At 32.7% G+C, this 19,136-nt stretch overlaps 2 protein-coding genes across 5 annotated transcripts in view; one reads left to right on the forward strand and one right to left on the reverse strand.

Moving 5' to 3' along the window:
* Eip74EF (Ecdysone-induced protein E74) overlaps positions 1 to 19,136 on the forward strand; it is a 120,876-nt gene that overhangs the window by 25,894 nt on the left and 75,846 nt on the right. For all 4 annotated transcript variants that reach the window (XM_088038430.1, XM_088038428.1, XM_088038429.1 and 1 more), the window contains exons 2-5: positions 14,467 to 14,528; positions 16,105 to 16,345; positions 16,394 to 16,594; positions 17,173 to 17,407. In XM_088038430.1, the coding sequence (XP_087894556.1) occupies positions 16,256 to 16,345; positions 16,394 to 16,594; positions 17,173 to 17,407 (526 nt within the window). In that variant the 5' untranslated portion in view covers positions 14,467 to 14,528; positions 16,105 to 16,255. The remainder of the gene's footprint in view (positions 1 to 14,466; positions 14,529 to 16,104; positions 16,346 to 16,393; positions 16,595 to 17,172; positions 17,408 to 19,136) is intronic.
* Positions 1,100 to 12,187, reverse strand: Lsm11 (U6 snRNA-associated Sm-like protein LSm11). Its single transcript, XM_088039536.1, has 4 exons — positions 11,855 to 12,187; positions 3,990 to 4,105; positions 1,326 to 1,464; positions 1,100 to 1,281 (listed from the first exon to the last, which is right to left on the reverse strand). The coding sequence occupies exons 1-4, from the start codon at positions 12,129 to 12,131 to the stop codon at positions 1,103 to 1,105; spliced, it is 711 nt and encodes a 236-aa protein (XP_087895662.1). The 5' UTR covers positions 12,132 to 12,187; the 3' UTR covers positions 1,100 to 1,102.

Here is a 19,136-nt window from a genome sequence, read left to right on the forward strand (position 1 = left end):
ATGTGAAATTTTAAAAGGAGACAGCGTTAAACGGCTAATTATCCACAGATCATTGAACTGTCTAAACGCTACTGTTCGAAACTGTAAGAATCGTAGAACACCTTCCAAGCGAATGGTTGAAGAATTTAATAGAGCAGTTCGTCGATTAATCGACGATGATTCCCAAATATAAATATATCGCCAAGCGCTGGCTTTTGATTTTGAGACGTTGACCTCTCGACGTAAAAAATAGCGAAGCGCTCGATAAAACAATCCGAAAAAAATAGTTCTTGTTTTAGATATTGCTCCATCGGATATCTAGTTAATTAAACTTGGTGAATATAATAAAACACATGTTTTTCAAAGGTGTTGAGTGGTAAAGAGTCGATTAATATGACTAAGCTAGTTTGCAAGTCTGCAAAGTGGGGATGATGCAATTTGTTACATACTGTTGGGTAATTATAATTAGGGCAACACAAGGTTTGTTTTACCACACGTATTTTTCACTAGATACTTTCACAATGCTTCATAATTATAAAAATATCAGTTAAATATTTACTTCAGCAAAATTTACGCACAATCAATTTCACAATATTTTTACTAAGATGTTTCTGATTGTGCACTTTTCAAGTACAAAGTTTAGCAGAACGAATGTAAATTTATTTTGTTTTTAGTATTATTTTATGCGTCCAGTGGATTGTTTTTTATCTACATTTGCATTTTTTATGATGGCTTACCAGCAGTTATAATTATTATCATATTTATCATTGCCAATACTTTAGTTTTACACATCACGTGGAAATCCAAGTGCCCATTTTTTAAAACTATATCTGATCCACGCGAGTTCACTTCAGTTGTGTATAAATTTTTGTTTATTTAAAATATTATTGGCAAATAATTCTATGTTTGTTTTCTAAATGGAGAGGCAAAATGTAAATAAGAGATAAAAAAGTAATCACTTAATGGAGAACCTGCCAGAATGCAGCTGAAATAAAAGGTGAGGCTAACATTCTGAACCTCTTTGTAAGAATTGGTCATTTTCTATAAAAGCACACCAAAATGAGGTGTAACATAAAGATTAGGAGACACAGTTGAGGGTACGCAAAATAACACAAACACGCATTTATACAACTTCCATTTGTTTTTCTTCCGACAAAACCACAATATACGCTACGTGCTCCCCTCGTAGTAAAAGCTGGCTGACACGTCTGGAGCAGGTCTCGGTTTTTTTCGTCGATTTAACTATAGTAATAGGGGGTGGTCGCAAGCTAGAGTTCAGTGCTGTGACCGTTGCTGCACCCTCTAAAAAAACATTAAATTTTTGCCACCAAAAAAATGAACTTTACCAAGGGCCGGCACTTTTCTTTTCTTGGGTCTAGTCCAGACTTCCTCGACATCTTCGAGGGCGAGATTCCAGTGCTTATCAAACGCCACCACAAACGCTAAACAGTAACCTCGGATGTTGTGGTAATCTCGTGTCCAAATCTGCGAAGAAAATCATTAAGCGAAAGTGAATCGAAGAAACTTTTTGCTCGGATATTAGAAAATTGATTACACATTCACTTTCTGTAGAGAAAGTCACCATTTAACGTATAAAATGCAAGTCAACACCGTAAAGTAGCAACATCTGCCGCGTCTAAAGAACTGTGTAATTATTCAATCATAACAGTTATTGTTTTTCCTGGTTGCTACTTATGATTTAATAGATAATAACAGCGCAACGGAACTAGAAAAAATCACGATGTTTGCGCTTACATTCCTAGACTATTACCAAAATTGCGTGGATAGATACCGCGATTTTTTGTCCACCAAATCATGGTCTAACACTGAAGGTACAAAGCAATCGCAAACCGCTACTTTCGCGGACCTTGGTACGAGGTCCCTACGAGGCCGAACTGCAAGGTTACCACGCCTAACCAACACCGCGGTCATCAGGTGTGCCACGACAAGGATGCTGAAGTTCCATTGCGAATTCGCATTAAGACGGAAATATGCAAGCAATCAAAGTCCCAGCGTCATTTCTAACAAACAACCCGCCAAACATCCAAAGCTCGCGAGCTTACCACTAAACAACAAATGTAGTGCCAATGTCAATATTGATTGCAAAATTTGGTAGGCATTTAGGTGAATATTAAAGAAAGTATAAACTTGGCCCAGATTCGGAGCCGATTATCAGAGGTCGTACCGGTAACGTCCATGTTGGAAAAACTGAATTCCGCAATGTAGGGTAATTGTTTTAAAGGTGATCCCGCCATCTGCAGATATCGGAGCCCGCATTCGTGCTGCAATTATCATTATTTTATGTTTAGCCATGAGTGGGCTATAAATCAAACGAAATTGTATGCTGATGCGAAAACAAGCAATGCTTATTGTTCGAATTAATTCGAGATTGAGAGAAAAAATTTATCATGGGGGTAATTGCAGTCTACTACACTCCTCGTGACTGAAACTGTTAACGCGGCGTGGTTACGACAAAATGACAAAAAAGATCAGTTATTGAAGTAAAATGAGATAGGAGTTGTGATCCTAACTGAGTTTTCATGGAATTCTCGGTAGTAACGACAAGAAGTTGCGTGAGATGTTTTAAAAAAAAAACTTGGTAAAGAAATTATCTCGTGCTGTAATATGGAAAATTTGCATAATGCATACTTATTTAATCACTTTACGTAGCTGTATTTCTGTCATTTTTAGTTGACACTTGTCCGCAAGCAAATCGATCGAGGGCTTTGATAATCATAATTACTATAGACAATGATTTTGCTTCTACACGCTTCGGATCAACGTGAGAAGAATTTTCCTTTAAATGTTTTCGGCCAAAAATAATTGTAAATTAACTACTAATTGTAAAATATACAAAATTAATGAGGCAGTAGATTACAGAATTATATTTTCAGTACTAAACTAAAATTAGCTGTCCGACACTAATAAATTTCCGCGAAAAATAAACCGTCACCTCTCACCTTTAAACGTTTAATAAGTATCTAAGTGTGCAATAATGTCGAGGTATTTTTAAAGTTCAATTTACACAATGACGGTATAAAGTGTTTATGAATCTTTTATTTAAAAAAAAAAACAGCCAAAGACAATAGTAAAAACATAAATACATATATATATAATATTTTTTTCAATGAATAACATGTTATTATAAATGTAACTTAATTATGTGGTATTTATCTTTTGTTTTCTTTCTAGTATTCTCCCGACAATAAATACTTCTCTAAATTAGATCTAGTTAATTAGTTAATTACTTTCATTTATAATTCCAAAGAAGAAAACTTCAAAATGTCTGCAAAGTAAATAAATTAGACATTTCCGTCATTTCATTTTGAGCGCATCGAATGCATTTATCGCATCTTAAGACGTACAAACAAACAAAAACCATCACTTCCTTCAAACACTCGAGGCATCAAAAATCCGCCGTTTCGCTACTCCGGTAGCAAGTCAAGTGTGCATTATTACAGCTATGACCAAATAGAGCCGCGTCAATGGCAACAACTGTCAATAAAAATCATAGATGGCCTCTTGTATATCATTAGTATTGCTCAACAAGGAAAACCATGGCAGAAGGTTAGTAGATTTTCTTGCAAGTAAATGAGATAGTAGACCAGATAAAACAGCAACCAGAGAGCTTTGGTGGTAATGGAATGTCGCACTGCTGGTCGGTTGGCTACCATGGTCAACGCCATGGCCAAATTCAATCCAACAACTTGTTCGTTGTAATTTATTCCGTGTTATGTTATCCTTTCTAATTAAATGCCTGGGACAAATGCGGTTTTTGCCACAAAATAGTAGGGTCATCAAATCGGAAGTGGGTTTTCAAATAGGAAGTGTAGAAAGAAGAATTTAAAATAGATTACTTCTGACTCCAGAACTAGAGAGATTGCACAAATGCCCGAACATAAATAACGCAGAAACGACAGGATTAATATGCATAGTTGTAATTACATTTGTAACGAATATATTAATTCCTAAACAATTGCAAAACTAAATTGAATTACTAGCCTACGTACCTTGATCCTTCGCCGATTGTCCCTACATGTCGTTAGAAGTTTTAAAGGACCCACCATGCGCTCCATTTGTGTGAAAACATTTTTATCGATCGTTTTTCTTTTTGTTTGAATGGGCACTAAAACAAAAATTACTCTTATATTAAACTAAATGTGTTATAAATAACGTTGAGAGAAACATTATTAGATTATCACAAATTAAAAATTTCCATCTGGTTCCATGCATAATGTTACCAAATTTTCATTGCAAAAACTTGTTGACCATGAGCCATTTATTGAAAAACAGGTTCAACTCTGGATAGAACACACCTTTCGAAAATAAGATCATTACTATTATGAATGTAATAAAATAAAAGAAATGTTTAGTTGGCAAATGATCGGAATCAAGGACGAAAAAAACGTAAAATGCAGGATTGATTATAGTGAGCAGTACGATTTACATAATGTTGGTTTTTATTTAAATAATCCTGAAATCCTATGGTAGTTGCTTGTGCAGTTATCTATTAAAATGTTTGACATGCATCATAAACAAGGATCTAACTCAATCCTCCAATAAATTGGCAAATCCGCTGCAAGAAAAATGTTCCTTGTTCGTCCTATAAGTTAAAAGGATAGTCCTTATTTTCCGGTTTTTCATATCTTTAAAGATGGCAATCCTCGATGAGTGTTTTTTATCCGATGCGCCGGGAAAAAATTTTAGTACACAATAATTAATTAGCAAAGATCGATACATTTTATACAGAATAAAAAAATTAATTTTAATTTTCCACAATGAAATTTCTTTATTGTCCTGAGACTTTTTTACTATAGTTAAACAAACATTTAAATGTGGAATTTTTAAACCCGTGTCAAGTCATAATTTTTATTTGCAATTCGTACTCTTGTTCGCTGGATATTATTGCAGATACAGTTATGAAAGTGTTAAATTATTAAATTATTTAATACAATAATAAATTATAACTAAACTCTAAATCATGAGAGAATGCGCCCACGTCATCAATCAAAATGATCTGGTTCATGACGTTTAGACATACTTTTTTCAAATGTCCTTTTCCAATTCACAACGTCGAGTATATGTCAAAGCAATCATTTATGTCTTTTCTTAATTCTTAATTTGATGACGTAGGCTCATTTTCTCGTGATGTACATAGTTATATTATAATAGTTATTTCTATTTTGTACTTCTTTCGATGTCATTTTTTATAAACAAGAAATGCAATTCCACAATTTTCAATTTAAGTTATCAGTATAAATATTTGTTGGTATCTTGTATCGCTAGTGAAAGTCAACACGGTTACAGCATCCCAGCACAAGATAAAGTAAGTTTAGAAAAGCTGGTCAAAAATGACAGGATTAAATCAAAATTTATGTTTCAATAGTATAATAGTAATCTAGTTAAGTAATTTTTATGTGCAAATTGAAATTTATTACTAATTTACTGGCAAAGTAAATTTACAACAGATAATTGAACAACACGGCATTTTAATAAGCTGACACCAACGTGATTCGTTTTTATTTGATCATATTGTACGTCCGATTAAAAAAGTTCGGATTAAAGCAAAAAGTATCTTTTGAGGGTTTTATTATTCATTGTCCACCATCGAAATTTTTGGATTTCAGATAACAAGACAGACTCTTGTTTATTGCTTATCCTATAAAATGGATACAAAGTTTTATCCACAGTCTTTTCTGAGAGCCGGATTCTTCGAAAGTTTGTAGTAATTTGATTAGACTGAGAAGATCTCTCCAATTTCGCTTATAGTCTTATTTACTTAGTTATAATATAATAATCCGTAACTAATAAATGAATTATAGGCTAGTTTATGTCATTCTAAACAGTGAATTGTTACATGCACAATGAAAGAATTGACCTAAAACATAAATATACACTGGCCTGCAAAATTACCGCAAAAACGATTTACTAATTTTTTAAAAGGCGTTTAAAAAATTATTGACGATTGATACAAACTTTTTCTCTTTCGCGTTCATAATGAAGATATTTCGATACGCGTTTGAGCGTATTTCGGTATCGTAATGGACCAATCCCGTGCCAATATTTCCAGGAGCATTTATTTTTCTTAGGTTTGCAGCAGACAAACCGTCAACCTGCCGTCAACGTTGACAACTTAGATTTTGGTTTTGATAAACCATGATAAATCGATCAATACACTATTATCTCTTGTTGTACTTGGCTTAATAATTCATCGGAGAAAAACTCTTTGGATGCAAGAGAACCACCATGATCATGATCAACATCTTCGCTCTCTTGGCTCCCTTGCGTTCCGATAACCTCAAAACGTCACACCTGTCAAACTGACTGAAATTGGCTTTGGCTACTTCGATTTTTTTTCCCGAATATTTTGCAAATGCCAACCACCCTAAAATTCCCTAGATTTCGAAATCAAGTTTTTTCGTTTAAAATAAGGCGAAATCGAAAAAATAGCGTATGATACTTGTTCATAATGCATTTTGCCGCACTTACTACTTTATGACACTCCTCGCTGCGCTCGTCGTGCCCTAAAAACGTGCGTGCGGCAAAATGTTCATTATGAAACGCGTTTCATAATATACTATAACCGAACTTTTAACACAATAGAGCATTGTTATAGGAAATTACAGAAATGTGAATTAAAGTGATGCACCACTATTCTGCAACCCTTCTAGAGCTAAAATTCGCATTAACGATCTAACGCAAACTTGTACACTTTTCTTATAATCTTCATGATAATCACTTATTTTTACACAGGGGGTAGCACATTACGAAACGAGCACAAATGAATTGTCGGCAGGGATTTTCCGACGAGCTAGTTTTCCGACTTTTCCCATTAAATCCGAACTAATTCTAAACAAGCTATTAGTATCCACCAGTTTTACAGTACTTAAATTACTCGTCAATTAGGTGTCATTTTCCTGTTGCAAACTAAAGAAAGACACTTAGAAGTGGATAAACGTATCCTATCATTTCTTAAGCTTATTGAAAATTAAACAATAAAGAAGAAAGCTTTCCTTAAACTGAAAATAAAAGAAAACTTCGTTTAGTTGAGAATTAGGTGAATTTAATTTCCCATTTAATTTTACTTGCCAAGCTGAAATTACGATATTACGACTTTATTAAAATTGTAAGAGTACTGAATATTTTCCAGAAGCGTGTTCGCCATAAAGGGACTCTATTGTAGGAAAACGCTACAGATTTCTAAACAATAAAGCACTAAACTAAAGCTTCCAGATATGAATTCCTCTCCATTGTGCTAGCTTTTATTTCCCGGACTTTCCATTCTTTTATCCTTTTTCCATTCAGTACTGCAACGCCGTAGTTTTCACAGTTACGTTCCCCCACCTGTTAATTAATCTCTCCATGTGTTACAAATATTTGCTCTTCGACTTGACTCCCGTTATGAATGAACGTAAACTCAACTAACATTGTGCCTTTTTCGCTCGATAATTTTTCCTGCGAGTACGAGCGACTGTGAAAAAAGTCGGCGATGGTGTAACATAATTACTTAAGGCCATCTCTCTGCACAACACCCAACAAAACATAAAACAGCAACATTGACTGCAGGAGGTGAACGAACCCGACGTAGGTTCGCGTACGCGATGGTGTGCGATGCCAGTGTAGCACGGAGTCACCGCAGAGTGAACGCTGCTACTCGATGAAGTCATCAATCACGTCGGCGGCGCTTTTTCCTGGAGGACCAATGCTGCTTTCTTATTACGTCACACAGCATGCGACTTTGCAGGTTTAATTACTCAGCAATTTTCATCATGAACTATTATTACATTTTGTTCCGATAAAAACTTAATGTGGGAACTCTGCTTGAAATTAAAAAGTAATGAGAGTCAGGACTGGGGTTAGGGTAGCTTCTTTAGGTCTGTTCGGTCCCCAACTCCCAAGTTACCCCAATTACCGAAATCTGATATTATTTTGTACCAAATGTTCTGCGAGTTGGCATAAATGTAGAAAACTCATGAATTGACGAGGATAACCATAACCCGTTAGTGCTTGTAGACAATTTCACGGGTGTTGAACACCAGCACTTCTGCACCAAGTAACCCGCCATGACCGACCAACCAGGAAGGTCAATGTTACATCAGTCTTACCACATACGGACGTTGCGACCTCAAATTATGTAATTTTCTGTATTAAAAGCTGATCGAGAAATTGCTCCTGCTTTGCACGTATTTTCAAATGAAAAAGACGTGTTTTGACGTCTTGGCAGGGGACTTGACTCCTTCCTATTTTGAAATAAAACTCCTATTAATTTGTAATCCTGGATCTCAATCGATAGAACGCCGGAGCCGACCATATCGATTGAGATCTCAATCGGCATTCTACACATGGTCTATAAAATCTGAAAATTCAAACATTTAATTTGATGACTTTTAGGAATGCAATTAAAAATAGTTTAATTACGTAAGAAACAATAATAAATAGCTTGCGACTGCCAAGTCTGTCAGGCGTAGGACATTGCTCTCTACATAAACCAAGGGATTACTCGGGAACAAAAGTCTAAATATAAATACTTAAACTGTCAATGACTCCAAATACTTCGTCATATTCTCGATGTCCCACTTAAATACAAATTTAGTTGCTTTATAGATTGATCAGTTCATACACTCGTGGACTGAACCAGTAGGTGCTAAAACCACGCAATTCTTATCCAAAGTAATTTACATTTATATTTTATAGGAAATAAATCCCTGTAGTAAATGATTCACAGACTCTCAGAATACAACACCATTGGCTCCAGAAATTTCAGAATTTTTACTTGGAACGTAATGGCAATGAAATTTAACAAGTTTTTTATACTTCATACAAATGGACGATAATTTACAACCACTTCCGTTATGGACTCATGAATGAACAAATGTAATACAAAAATGATAGTAAAAATATCAACACATACAAACCTCCAAAAAACTAAACGTAAACAAATCGACGCACGTCGGTGCAAAGGATCGTATTTAAGACTTTCGGAAAGTAAAGCGGTCATTTTTTTATTAAAATCATATTTATCAGGTACAAGTTGTGCAATAAATATACGAGTACACCGTGTTTCAAAAAGACTTTCATCTAGTCACCTTTAATTTTCCGTAAAAATTAAAAAATGCCGCTTTACGAAGATAATGACTGAAATGTTGGTTACATTACTTTATAATACTTTTTAAAAATTATTAGGTAGACAGTGGTCTAGGACGACTGGATCGCTGAGGGGTAAAACTGACTCAACCTTTGCTTAATTTTGCTGTTTGTTGTTTAAATTCTTTCCGTATTGGCGATTTTAAAACGTTTCGATTTCATTCCAAAGGCAACTAGATGAAAATAATTTTGAAACACGGTGTATTACATAATATGCAAAAATGTTACAAAAAAGTTGGAAACCCACAACATATTTTTTTAAATATAAACAATCTGAAGGAACAAGAAACAGTGAATATAAAAAGTGGGAGAAATCTAATAATCAATAAAAGACCGAAAAATTTAATATTCCGAAGTGTTAAAAACCTGTATCCAATATAAAGATAGAAATCTCGATGGAATTAGATTTAGAACAACAATTTTTGAAAAATTTAATTTCGAAATAGAGAAATGTGACACGAGTAAATTGAAAAAAAACAAATTCGGGATATGTAAGACCGAATTCTTAGGCAAATCAAAAACGATGCAAAGACGGCATCTTTCTATCTGTTTTAGCTTCGTAGATAACGAGGTTTATACATTTCGGAACTAAAATTCATTATCCGAAAGTGTAATCACTTCGAATTCCTTTATTTAGTTTTGGATTCTGCGTGAAAAGTTTGCTTCGTAAATAAGCGAAATATCGACCGAATTAGATTTAGAAACATATTTCTTTCGAAAAATTTGAAATTTCGAAATTCGGGATATGTAACATATTCTGCGTTATGAAACATTGAATATTTCGAAGTATGAAAAGACTAAGTAAATTACTACTACTAAATGTAAAAATGTTATTAGGCAAATTTGTGCAAATATGTATAAAAATTTAAAATATTAAATTAATATAAAATATAAATAAATTAGATTTTTCTTTCCAAAAATATAGAAATACATATTACGAAATTCAAACAATATGCCCAGAATAAAAAAGTTAAAACTTTAATTAAAGCGATCTGAAATCTATAGAATGTAGAAAAGATAGGAAATGTGCAAACAATCTAAAGAATACAGATACAAAAGAAATATAAAGCAGCCACAGAGCGTAAACTGGACAAGGGACATCCAAAAAACAAAATGATTCAGTTTGGAGTTAAATTCTTTATCTAGTTTTTGACTATGTTATTTAAATACACAAAATAAAATTAAACTTCCAGAGAATCAACAAAAATACAATGACAAATTCTCATGATTTCAAATAAACTGTCTATAATCCTAGCCCGTTATGCGTGTCGTGATTACCTCGTAGCTTTGCACGTATAAACGTGAAACCAAAAAACTTTTACATATAATATGCATATTAGTAAGAAAAATGTGTTTTTAAAAACGTCTACAAAATTGGTGGATGCGCCAAATTCTCTAAAATAATAATCCTTGCAAAGTAAAGTTTTTATAGATTACAAACGAGTAATGTTTACATTGTCTTTCATATTTCATATCCCAAACTTGTAGGTTTCAATATTTTTAAAATCCAATTTAATTTACTGTTTTAAAATGTCGTATAAATGCTTGACCCACATAATTATCAAAATTATTTTTGTCGCTTTGAGTTCCGTGCGACATTTCGAATAAATTAGCAACAAATTTCATTTTATATAAAACTAGACAAATAACAAGATAAATATTCTTTTATTATATCAAATTACGTAAATTTCTAGCACTTTGCCAACTTTCTTGCTTTAGATCTTCCATTAACTTGACTTTGCACTGTCGGCAATCTACATAATTTTCCGAACACATTTCCTTTAAACCAGAAACTTGGAAATTGTAGAATTAAAATAACTGGACGAATACGTAACTGGTTTTTTAAATCATTAAAATCGAATTAAAAATAACGGAACTACCGCTCTGGGCGTTTGCTGCAATATGTATATCCTGTAAACTTTATGATGTGGAATAATTATTTCTTCATGACGTAATCCATGTTCAGTAAAAACGAATCTTAAAAATCGTTGGAATAAATAAGTTATAATAAACGTTAAGCAGTACCGATAAAATGTTTTCATTTTCACTTACGAGCCTTAGAAATGAATCATTAAAAAAGATTTGATTCTTCTTATGTTATTAGACCTGAAATGACTACAACTATCGCGACTCAATAAATGAACGAATGTCAGCTATTTGAAGAAATTTTGTCATTAAAAACACAGAAATGGAGCATCCCCTTCCCTTTTTTATGTACACGTTAGAGCAAATGTGTATCTAATCTCCACACAATCAACAGCTTTCACTTGCATTATCTATTTTTATTCAAAAGTTTATTGCCCCCAAAGTTTACGCGTAAAAATGTTGCAACAAACTCTTAATGTTGTAGCAAAACTTAAGACATGTTTACTCTTAATTTTGCACTTCCTGTGATCTTCTGATATAACTTCCATCTGAAGCAAACAAACAATTTTATTTTTTTTATATGATAGTCACATCCTTGTGCTCTAAATTTCACATTTGCGATACCAGCTAATTTGTGTAATTTATGAAATTTCTAAAATTATCCTTTAGATAAGATAACCTCAACTATTCGACTTGACATCCTCTACATCGACCTCTAATCTAACGATTAAATAATAAATTTAGAAATGCAATTATAATGGCACTAAAATGCACTTGGCACACATGTGTCAACAAAGGAGGTACCTAACCTCACATTCTTGCTTTCAAAGATTTGAATAAGATTCTCATCGCTGATTACACTTACACTGATGAGGTAACCACCGCCGTTCTATAACTTGTGTGCTTTTCGGAACTTCCACTTTTTTCGGCCTTTTTTCTGGCTGGTTTTCTTCAACCACCACTTTGTATTTGTGAATGTTGTCATAGATTCTCGCATTTGCAACAGGTGTAACTAAGTTAGGAGTTCGTAAAGCCAACAATGGATCAAATTGTTCACTAAAGAAGTCCAATTTTGGATTATAATCTTCGGTTTTAACCAGCTGTTTGTCTTTATCACCCACTTTTGACGTTTTATCAGCCATTGTGAAACAAAAACAGACAGCACGAGGAACTGGCACTCTAGCGGTACGTGTTTAATTTAATTGACATGCCGATCGAACAGGAATCTGTAAGGCGGTAGAGCGTCGTATTTGACCCTATGCGCATTGTATCGCGAGATATAATTTTCAGCAGGAAAGCAGGAATAGCCGAAATGTAAATAAATTTGTTTCAATTAAATTAATGCTTTAAAAATTTTACTTTTGTACAGATAAACATAAAGAAGAATCAAACAAAATTTCGTTTATTAATCATTTCAGAGGAAAATTGTTGAAATTTAAAATTAACAATAATAATTTTACTTTTATTTTCAATACCGTAGTTTTACAATGTGTTTATACCTATATAAATTAATGTATAAAACTATCAAAAAAAAAGTATAAAAAGGGCGAATGAATTCATGTTCTCGGTGGGGCAAAAAGTAATTTGCGGCTGCGGACTATTCAAAGTTAGGGTTTGTGGTTTTGGATAAAAATAGCAATGTTTAAACTTTACTGCTTTTTGGTAGTGAAACTAACAAAACGAATCAGACAAACTGTACCGCTCTGAAGACTCTAAACTAAAATCTGACCCAGAACGCTCCAGAACACTTTAGAACTTATTAAAGTGTTTTACTTCCAAGAATTGTCTCAATTTCTACTTGAGATGACTCTGGCAAATAACTGTTTTACAAGAATTATCAATTTTTTATTGAATCAATTTCTACTCTTCAACGTTTTTTATTATTTATTTAGTTCAGAAATTTGTTCATTTTTCTCATTCAAGTTTTCTTCCACCTTTTGACACTTTTCTAATTTTCTTATGTTTTTAAATTTTTCAGAGATGATAATAGATGCAATACTCATCTCAACCTCAATCTCATTATGGCAAAAAGAATTTTCAAATAAGTACTTGAAGTATCTGTTCTTTTTAATCACAGGATGTTATAGTTATAAGTTGTAAGCTAAGGATGCTGATCTCTGATCTCTGGCTTACCGTTGTGAAAAATAGCGTAACACTCATGAAAACTAAATAATGATTCAAACTGACAATAATTGAGCGTTCGTTTGTATCGAGGAAGTAGTCTAACAGTTCGAAGGATTAAAATTCCTCACGATGGAATATTATAAAGCTAAAAATTAGATACAGATGTGAAAGAAGAGTTGAGTTATCTACGTTATAATCGTACTTAACATTTTATGGGATAAACTCATTAAAGACGCAAATAAAACTAATCGAGTCAATAAGTTAACCATTAAAGTGGTCATCAATAAGATTGAGATTTGTTATAGAATAAGTCAAGATAATACCATAAGGACTCTTTTTAAGCTCACTAAGAGTTTGACGCGTTTTATTCTAATCAGAAACGATTGACGTGTAAAAACAGCGTACCATAGAGGTGACCCTGTGGTAACATTTCCTTTTAGAAGAATATTTACAATCCGGGCGAAATATCCGGAGGAGACACTTTTTGTTCAATTTTTAAAATAAAGTGAATATGCCTTTCTTTCTAACTGGTTTTGATTAATTTATTTTCTACCCACAAATGAATGCTCCAACACGAAAGAACAAGCAACTAAAAATAACCGTATTTTTTCACCTAAATTCACCTGCTTCAGGTAAATGAACGTCTCGGCAAAGTTATAATAATTACGACTGTGAATACTGCAAACATTGCGCAACGAATAAAAGCAAAAGTGGATGTAGGCATTACGCTGTTATTCACTCCGGTTCACTTTCACAAAAAGAAATTGATGCAATTTTCATCTTTACGGAATGTAGCTACACTTTCTATGAAACAATGTTTTGGATCTAATTATAATTACATTTAAGATTTGAATTTTGTCAGTCCCCTTGTGAAACAGTTTTTGTTTTTTGACTTGGGTATAAAAAAGTGGGAAAAACAATTAATGAAATTAAGTAGTCACTGATTTACATCACTTTCACTGTTTGATTAATTAAAAGTTCATTTCTCTTGGTGAAAGTTCGCGGTAAGGATTAACCAATCTTCGTTTTGGTATTTATAAACACGAGAATTTTTAATACCGTTTCTATTGGGAATATTAGTCTCACTCAAAATAAACGCCTTTTTTTATTTCAGTTTAAATTAAATTTTAAAGAGAGATTTGATCATTGTTTAATGGTGTTACGCCTACCACCATTAACAATACCTATACAAAATTACTATAATAAGAAATTATATTTTATAATTAATTTGTTTTTACAATGATCAGATCAAAATTATTTGCAGTTTTGATGTGAACTACATATTATATTCATTTTTCTTACCATTTAATTACACATATTTCTACATATATTACATTTTATTTCTGATTTCAGATCTAAAGAAATTCAGCGTTCATGTGTTGGAGACGGTTCGACATTCATCGTGATATTTCAAGGTAATAATAAACAACAAAATGCAGTAATTATAAAAACTAATTTATTATCAAATCAGTTCAAATGAAGCTTCAATTGCACTCTTCACTACAGCTTTGTAATAATTATAATATAATTATCATTATTTATTAATTATAATATAATTTATCGGTTTTTACAAAAATGTTCATTTAAATTTATTTTTATTTTTAACGTTCATAATTTATTTATACAAGGAGTTTATAAATGTTTTTACCATCAAGGGTGCGGGTATGAAATGTCAAATAAATTTGCTGCTCGTTACAAATGTAGGTTTAGATTTTTCAACTGACATTTATAGTTAACCTATCAATCATTGAACAAAGTTAATTTTTTAAAATAAACTGTTCAAGTTGTGGTTTGAATGCTAAAAATCTAAAATTTTGACATAAAACCGTAACTGAAAAAAAGTCGTTGACGTAAGTGACATTGAAATAATTGTGAACATTCACATTGTGAACATTCACTATGAAAACAAAGCGGCAAAATAGTGCATGACAGGAATTCCAGAGCCCCTCTTTATGCTAGAAACATTTATAAACACCTTGTATTATTCTAAAACGTTTATTATTATGAGTGGAGGTCGCTTTTTTTGCTCCGTTTCTCACATCTGATCACGTTCTTTTTTATTTATTGGTCTTTTTGGTAAAAGAAATGGACTGAAAGGAGGCAGAAGTTCGTTTATATTAGCTCGTTGAACTTTTGTTGTTTTTGTAGCTTTTTGGGTCCATTTCTGTTCTATTGCCACTTACGTTGATTTGGGATAAAATTTAAATTGTCAAATAAAATTATTTTTGTTGTTCTGGTGTTACCATATGTTTATAGTGCTATTCAATTCTATTCATTTTCACTTCTTACTTTGAACTCTGTGATATTTACCTACTCTAAAAATTTACACATTTATTGTTGCTGCATGCAGCCTTTATTTTTTAAACCAAACTTGCTTTATTTTCTTTGACTTCTTTAGATGTTCTCTTTGCCTGTCATTCTTAAATATTTTCTGATGTTTTCTCTTTTTTCTTTTTAATATACAAGAAGAATGTATTTATTAAACAATAAATCACCAAAGGAAATAAAATTCTTTAAAAAAATAGAGACGAATTCAAGAAAAAACAAAAATTATGTATTAAAGAAAAGCTAAAGAGAAAGCAATAAACGATGATACCAGAAAAAATTAGCACAATGAAAAAACAAAAGATGCAGTCACGTAAAAGATGAAAGAAAAAATCATAAAACCAGTATAAGAAGTAGATTTTTATCATGATATACTTTATATGTAATTAACTTACATAACAATCTAAACATGAACTACAATGTGGTAGTAAATAAAGTATTAATAAAAATCCGAAACTTATCAAAAATTATTACATACAGGATCCCAGAACTCGTGACCCGGAGAGAATTTTTTTTATTTTTTCTCGAATACTATTAAACTTAATCAATTTTTGTTTTGAAATTTATCGTCTGTATTGGTATCGGCACCCTTTCTAGCTCCCTAGGGCGCGAGTTCTGGGACATTCTGTAGTTATTGGAGCAGTTATTAATTCTACTTTGTTTCAGATCTCTTTTGATACGGTTTCACCTCCAAGTAGGGTAGTGGTAACTCTCATTGGGAAACCAAAAAAAAGTACAGGAACTTAAAAATCGGGGGAAGAAGGAGTCCTCCAGCCACATCGTGGCGGGGACTCACATACTGGGGGCCCAGTCGCCTATGTCGCTGGCGATGCCCTTTATCGACAACGATCTGCTATGGAGTTCAGATCATGACGGTAAAATGGTCGATATCTCTTCTTGCCTTCAAGTATGTATCAACATTTTGAATTTGTTTATGACTATAACTTTTTTGTAGGATGCCTCCGTACCTGCCAACCAACAAAATACAAATGGAATGAGTTTAGGAGAATTATCCCAGTCTGATTTAAGTTCTCTCGTTCCTCCATTGCCAGAAGCTAGTATTGCTGACGATGAAATTTTTAAACATTTATCTGATACTACTCCAATTGAGATAGACACTCTTCTCAACGAATTTAACTCTACCTCTTTTATAAAAGTATGTAAACAGTAAGGGTGTTGTATTTTCAAAATTCTATTTTTAATACTGGTGGAGAGTGAGGACTGAAAAAATCGACAATCTTGTAACACAGTAAAATATCCATTTTACATTTTGGTGTTCCCAGAAGAATAAACAACAGTGGTAGGAAGATGCAATTAATTAAAAAAGCACGCGTCACTTACGATGCGATATTTTATAATCAATTGAATTATAAAATTGCGATATTTTATAATCGATTGAAGTATAAAACACCATTCAAATTGAGTGGAACGTTTTCAGTTTAATTCTCAAGGGAAAGATGTTATTTTCGAATAAAAACATTAAATTTATATTAGATGAATTTATCCGCAAAAATTATTTCGATTATAAAGAGTGATTCAGTTCCTTTTTTAAAATAGCAGCAAAAACTAAAAACATACATTTGTAGAGATTTTATCAATTTCCACAAAAATTAAAAATAGAATTTTAAAAATATGATAAAATAGTCATCCGTACCATAGAGAATATCGAACCTGCACGACCATTCGTTTTTTCATTCTCGATGTGGCGCCATCTAACCACAGAACTTTTTACAGCAGGAAGAGAACAACAATATCCCAAATTGTGCCGGTGATGATTCTTCAGGTAACTCGCTTGCTCACCACAAGAGCGCGCAAGTTATGTTGGAAATGCGATCTTTGAAGTTTACTATCGCCGCAGCAAATCCGATTCTTGCCGAGAAACTTGCGACACCTAGTGAAGCTAATACACAACTAAATAATAATGGAAGCAGGCCACAGCTGGCGCCACTGACACCGAAAGTGGAGAAAGGTAGGTTGGTTGCATGCGCAGATCTTGATGCAAGTCTGTTTTTTTTAAATATATTTTTGGATTTGTTTTTTTTAATACTAGTTTTTGATCTAAATGTTTCAAGATACCCCCCTAAGAACGACAAGCGTGATTTTTCAAATATCCGTTAAGCCTTAAAATAAAACAATGGTTTTAATAAACTTAATCTGTAGTCACAATGACTTTAAACGTTGTGGTTGTGATAAGTAGATAATTGAATAAAGAGGTTTTTTCAATCTAAATGATTGACAACTTTTTTGATAGCTTTAAACCTAATAACAATATTTAAATAAAGAAATGAAATATCTGTATTTTTTTTTAATTTTCATTCTTAATTTTTGTCGTTTTTACAGCCTCCAGTTACTTCACTTTTTTTAGAGTTGCTAAATTGTTTTTAAATTCAACGGTAAGTCAAAAATACAGAAAATACAATTGATCGTTCATTGCAAAAACCACTTAAGTAATTTTTTTGCAAATTTCTGATTTTTTCATGAACCGCCTCTGCAAGGGTAGTTACATCTTCTTGTCAAAATCATATAAGTCTTATACAAGGTGTTTATAAATGTTTCTAGCATCAAGGGTAGCTCTGGAATTCTTGCTGTGCACTATTTTGCCGCTTTGTTTTCATAGTGAATATAACTAACTATCTTGAAAATTATTTATAACGTTACTTATGTCCATGACGTTTCAGTTACAGTTTTGTGCCCAAGTTTATGATTTTCAGGTTTTAAACCACAACTAGAACAGTTTATTTCTCAAAACTTACTGTGTTCCATGTTTGAGGTTAACTACAAATGTCAGTTGAAAAATCGAAACCCACATTTGTAATGAGCGGCAAATTTCTTTGACATTTCATAGCCACCCTTGATGCTAGAAACATTTATAAACACCTTGTAGCTCGTTACCTTCTAACTTCGGTGGTAATTTCTGTATTCACTGTAAAAACCACATAAGTCAATGGCTGAATCAAGAATCACATAAAAATGCGTAAATGCTTTTGCTTGAAAATTTTAAGTATGTATACAGGGTGAGTCAAGCTTACGTACTTCTTCTGTGACGTTTTTATAAATAATTACTTTATATTTTTGAAAAGATGAATGTATATGTATGAATAAAATGCATATCTTAATAGTATATTAAGTAATAAGAACGATAAGGACACTTTACCGTGCGAAGACAATTGTTTGGAGGAGGAGCAAAGCGACGTTCGTGATGCTTATAATATTTTTTACACGATAGACAAATTTCGTTTATTTTTATAAAATCAAAAATTTCTTCAATAATTCCTGAAAAGTCAAAATTTCGGCATGAGAATGTATACAGGGTGTCCCAGAACTCATGACCCATAGAGCAAGGGAGGGTGCCGACAGCAATACCGATGGTAAATTTCAAAACAAAGATTGCTTAAGTTTAAATAGTATTTAAGAAAGGATAAACAATTGTCAACCAATCCCGTAAGCTAAATTCTAGAGATGGAGTAAACTGCCATCAAAATTTCCTAGGTAACAAGAGTGTAATGTTCATCTGACCAATGAATGATAGTTTGTGTCCATCGTTACCGATTTTCAAATTCTGTTCTGCTTCAGGATTGGCTACAGTTTTTTCGTCTTATCTTGATTATTTTTTCAACTAAAAAATTTTTGATTAGAAATTTTGGTTCAGAATTGCTGCCTCCATAAGCCTTTTTTTTCTGGGTCACAAGTTCTGGGAC

The sequence above is a fragment of the Gnatocerus cornutus genome, chromosome 6 (assembly GCF_029298725.1).
Source record: "Gnatocerus cornutus isolate USDA-ARS CGAHR chromosome 6, icGnaCorn1.1, whole genome shotgun sequence".
NCBI lineage: Eukaryota > Metazoa > Arthropoda > Insecta > Coleoptera > Tenebrionidae > Gnatocerus > Gnatocerus cornutus.

What these genes read in the sequence shown, in the direction of transcription:
- Lsm11 (XM_088039536.1), bottom strand. Translation starts at nt 12,131, where the DNA reads ATGGCTGATAAAACGTCAAAAGTGGGTGATAAAGACAAACAGCTGGTT. An exon ending in GCGGTGGTTACCTCATCAGT is followed by an intron (nt 4,106 to 11,854) that starts GTAAGTGTAATC and finishes TTTTTGTTTTAG; the next exon opens with TGCCCATTCAAACAAAAAGA. An exon ending in AAGAAAAGTGCCGGCCCTTG is followed by an intron (nt 1,282 to 1,325) that starts GTAAAGTTCATT and finishes ATGTTTTTTTAG; the next exon opens with AGGGTGCAGCAACGGTCACA.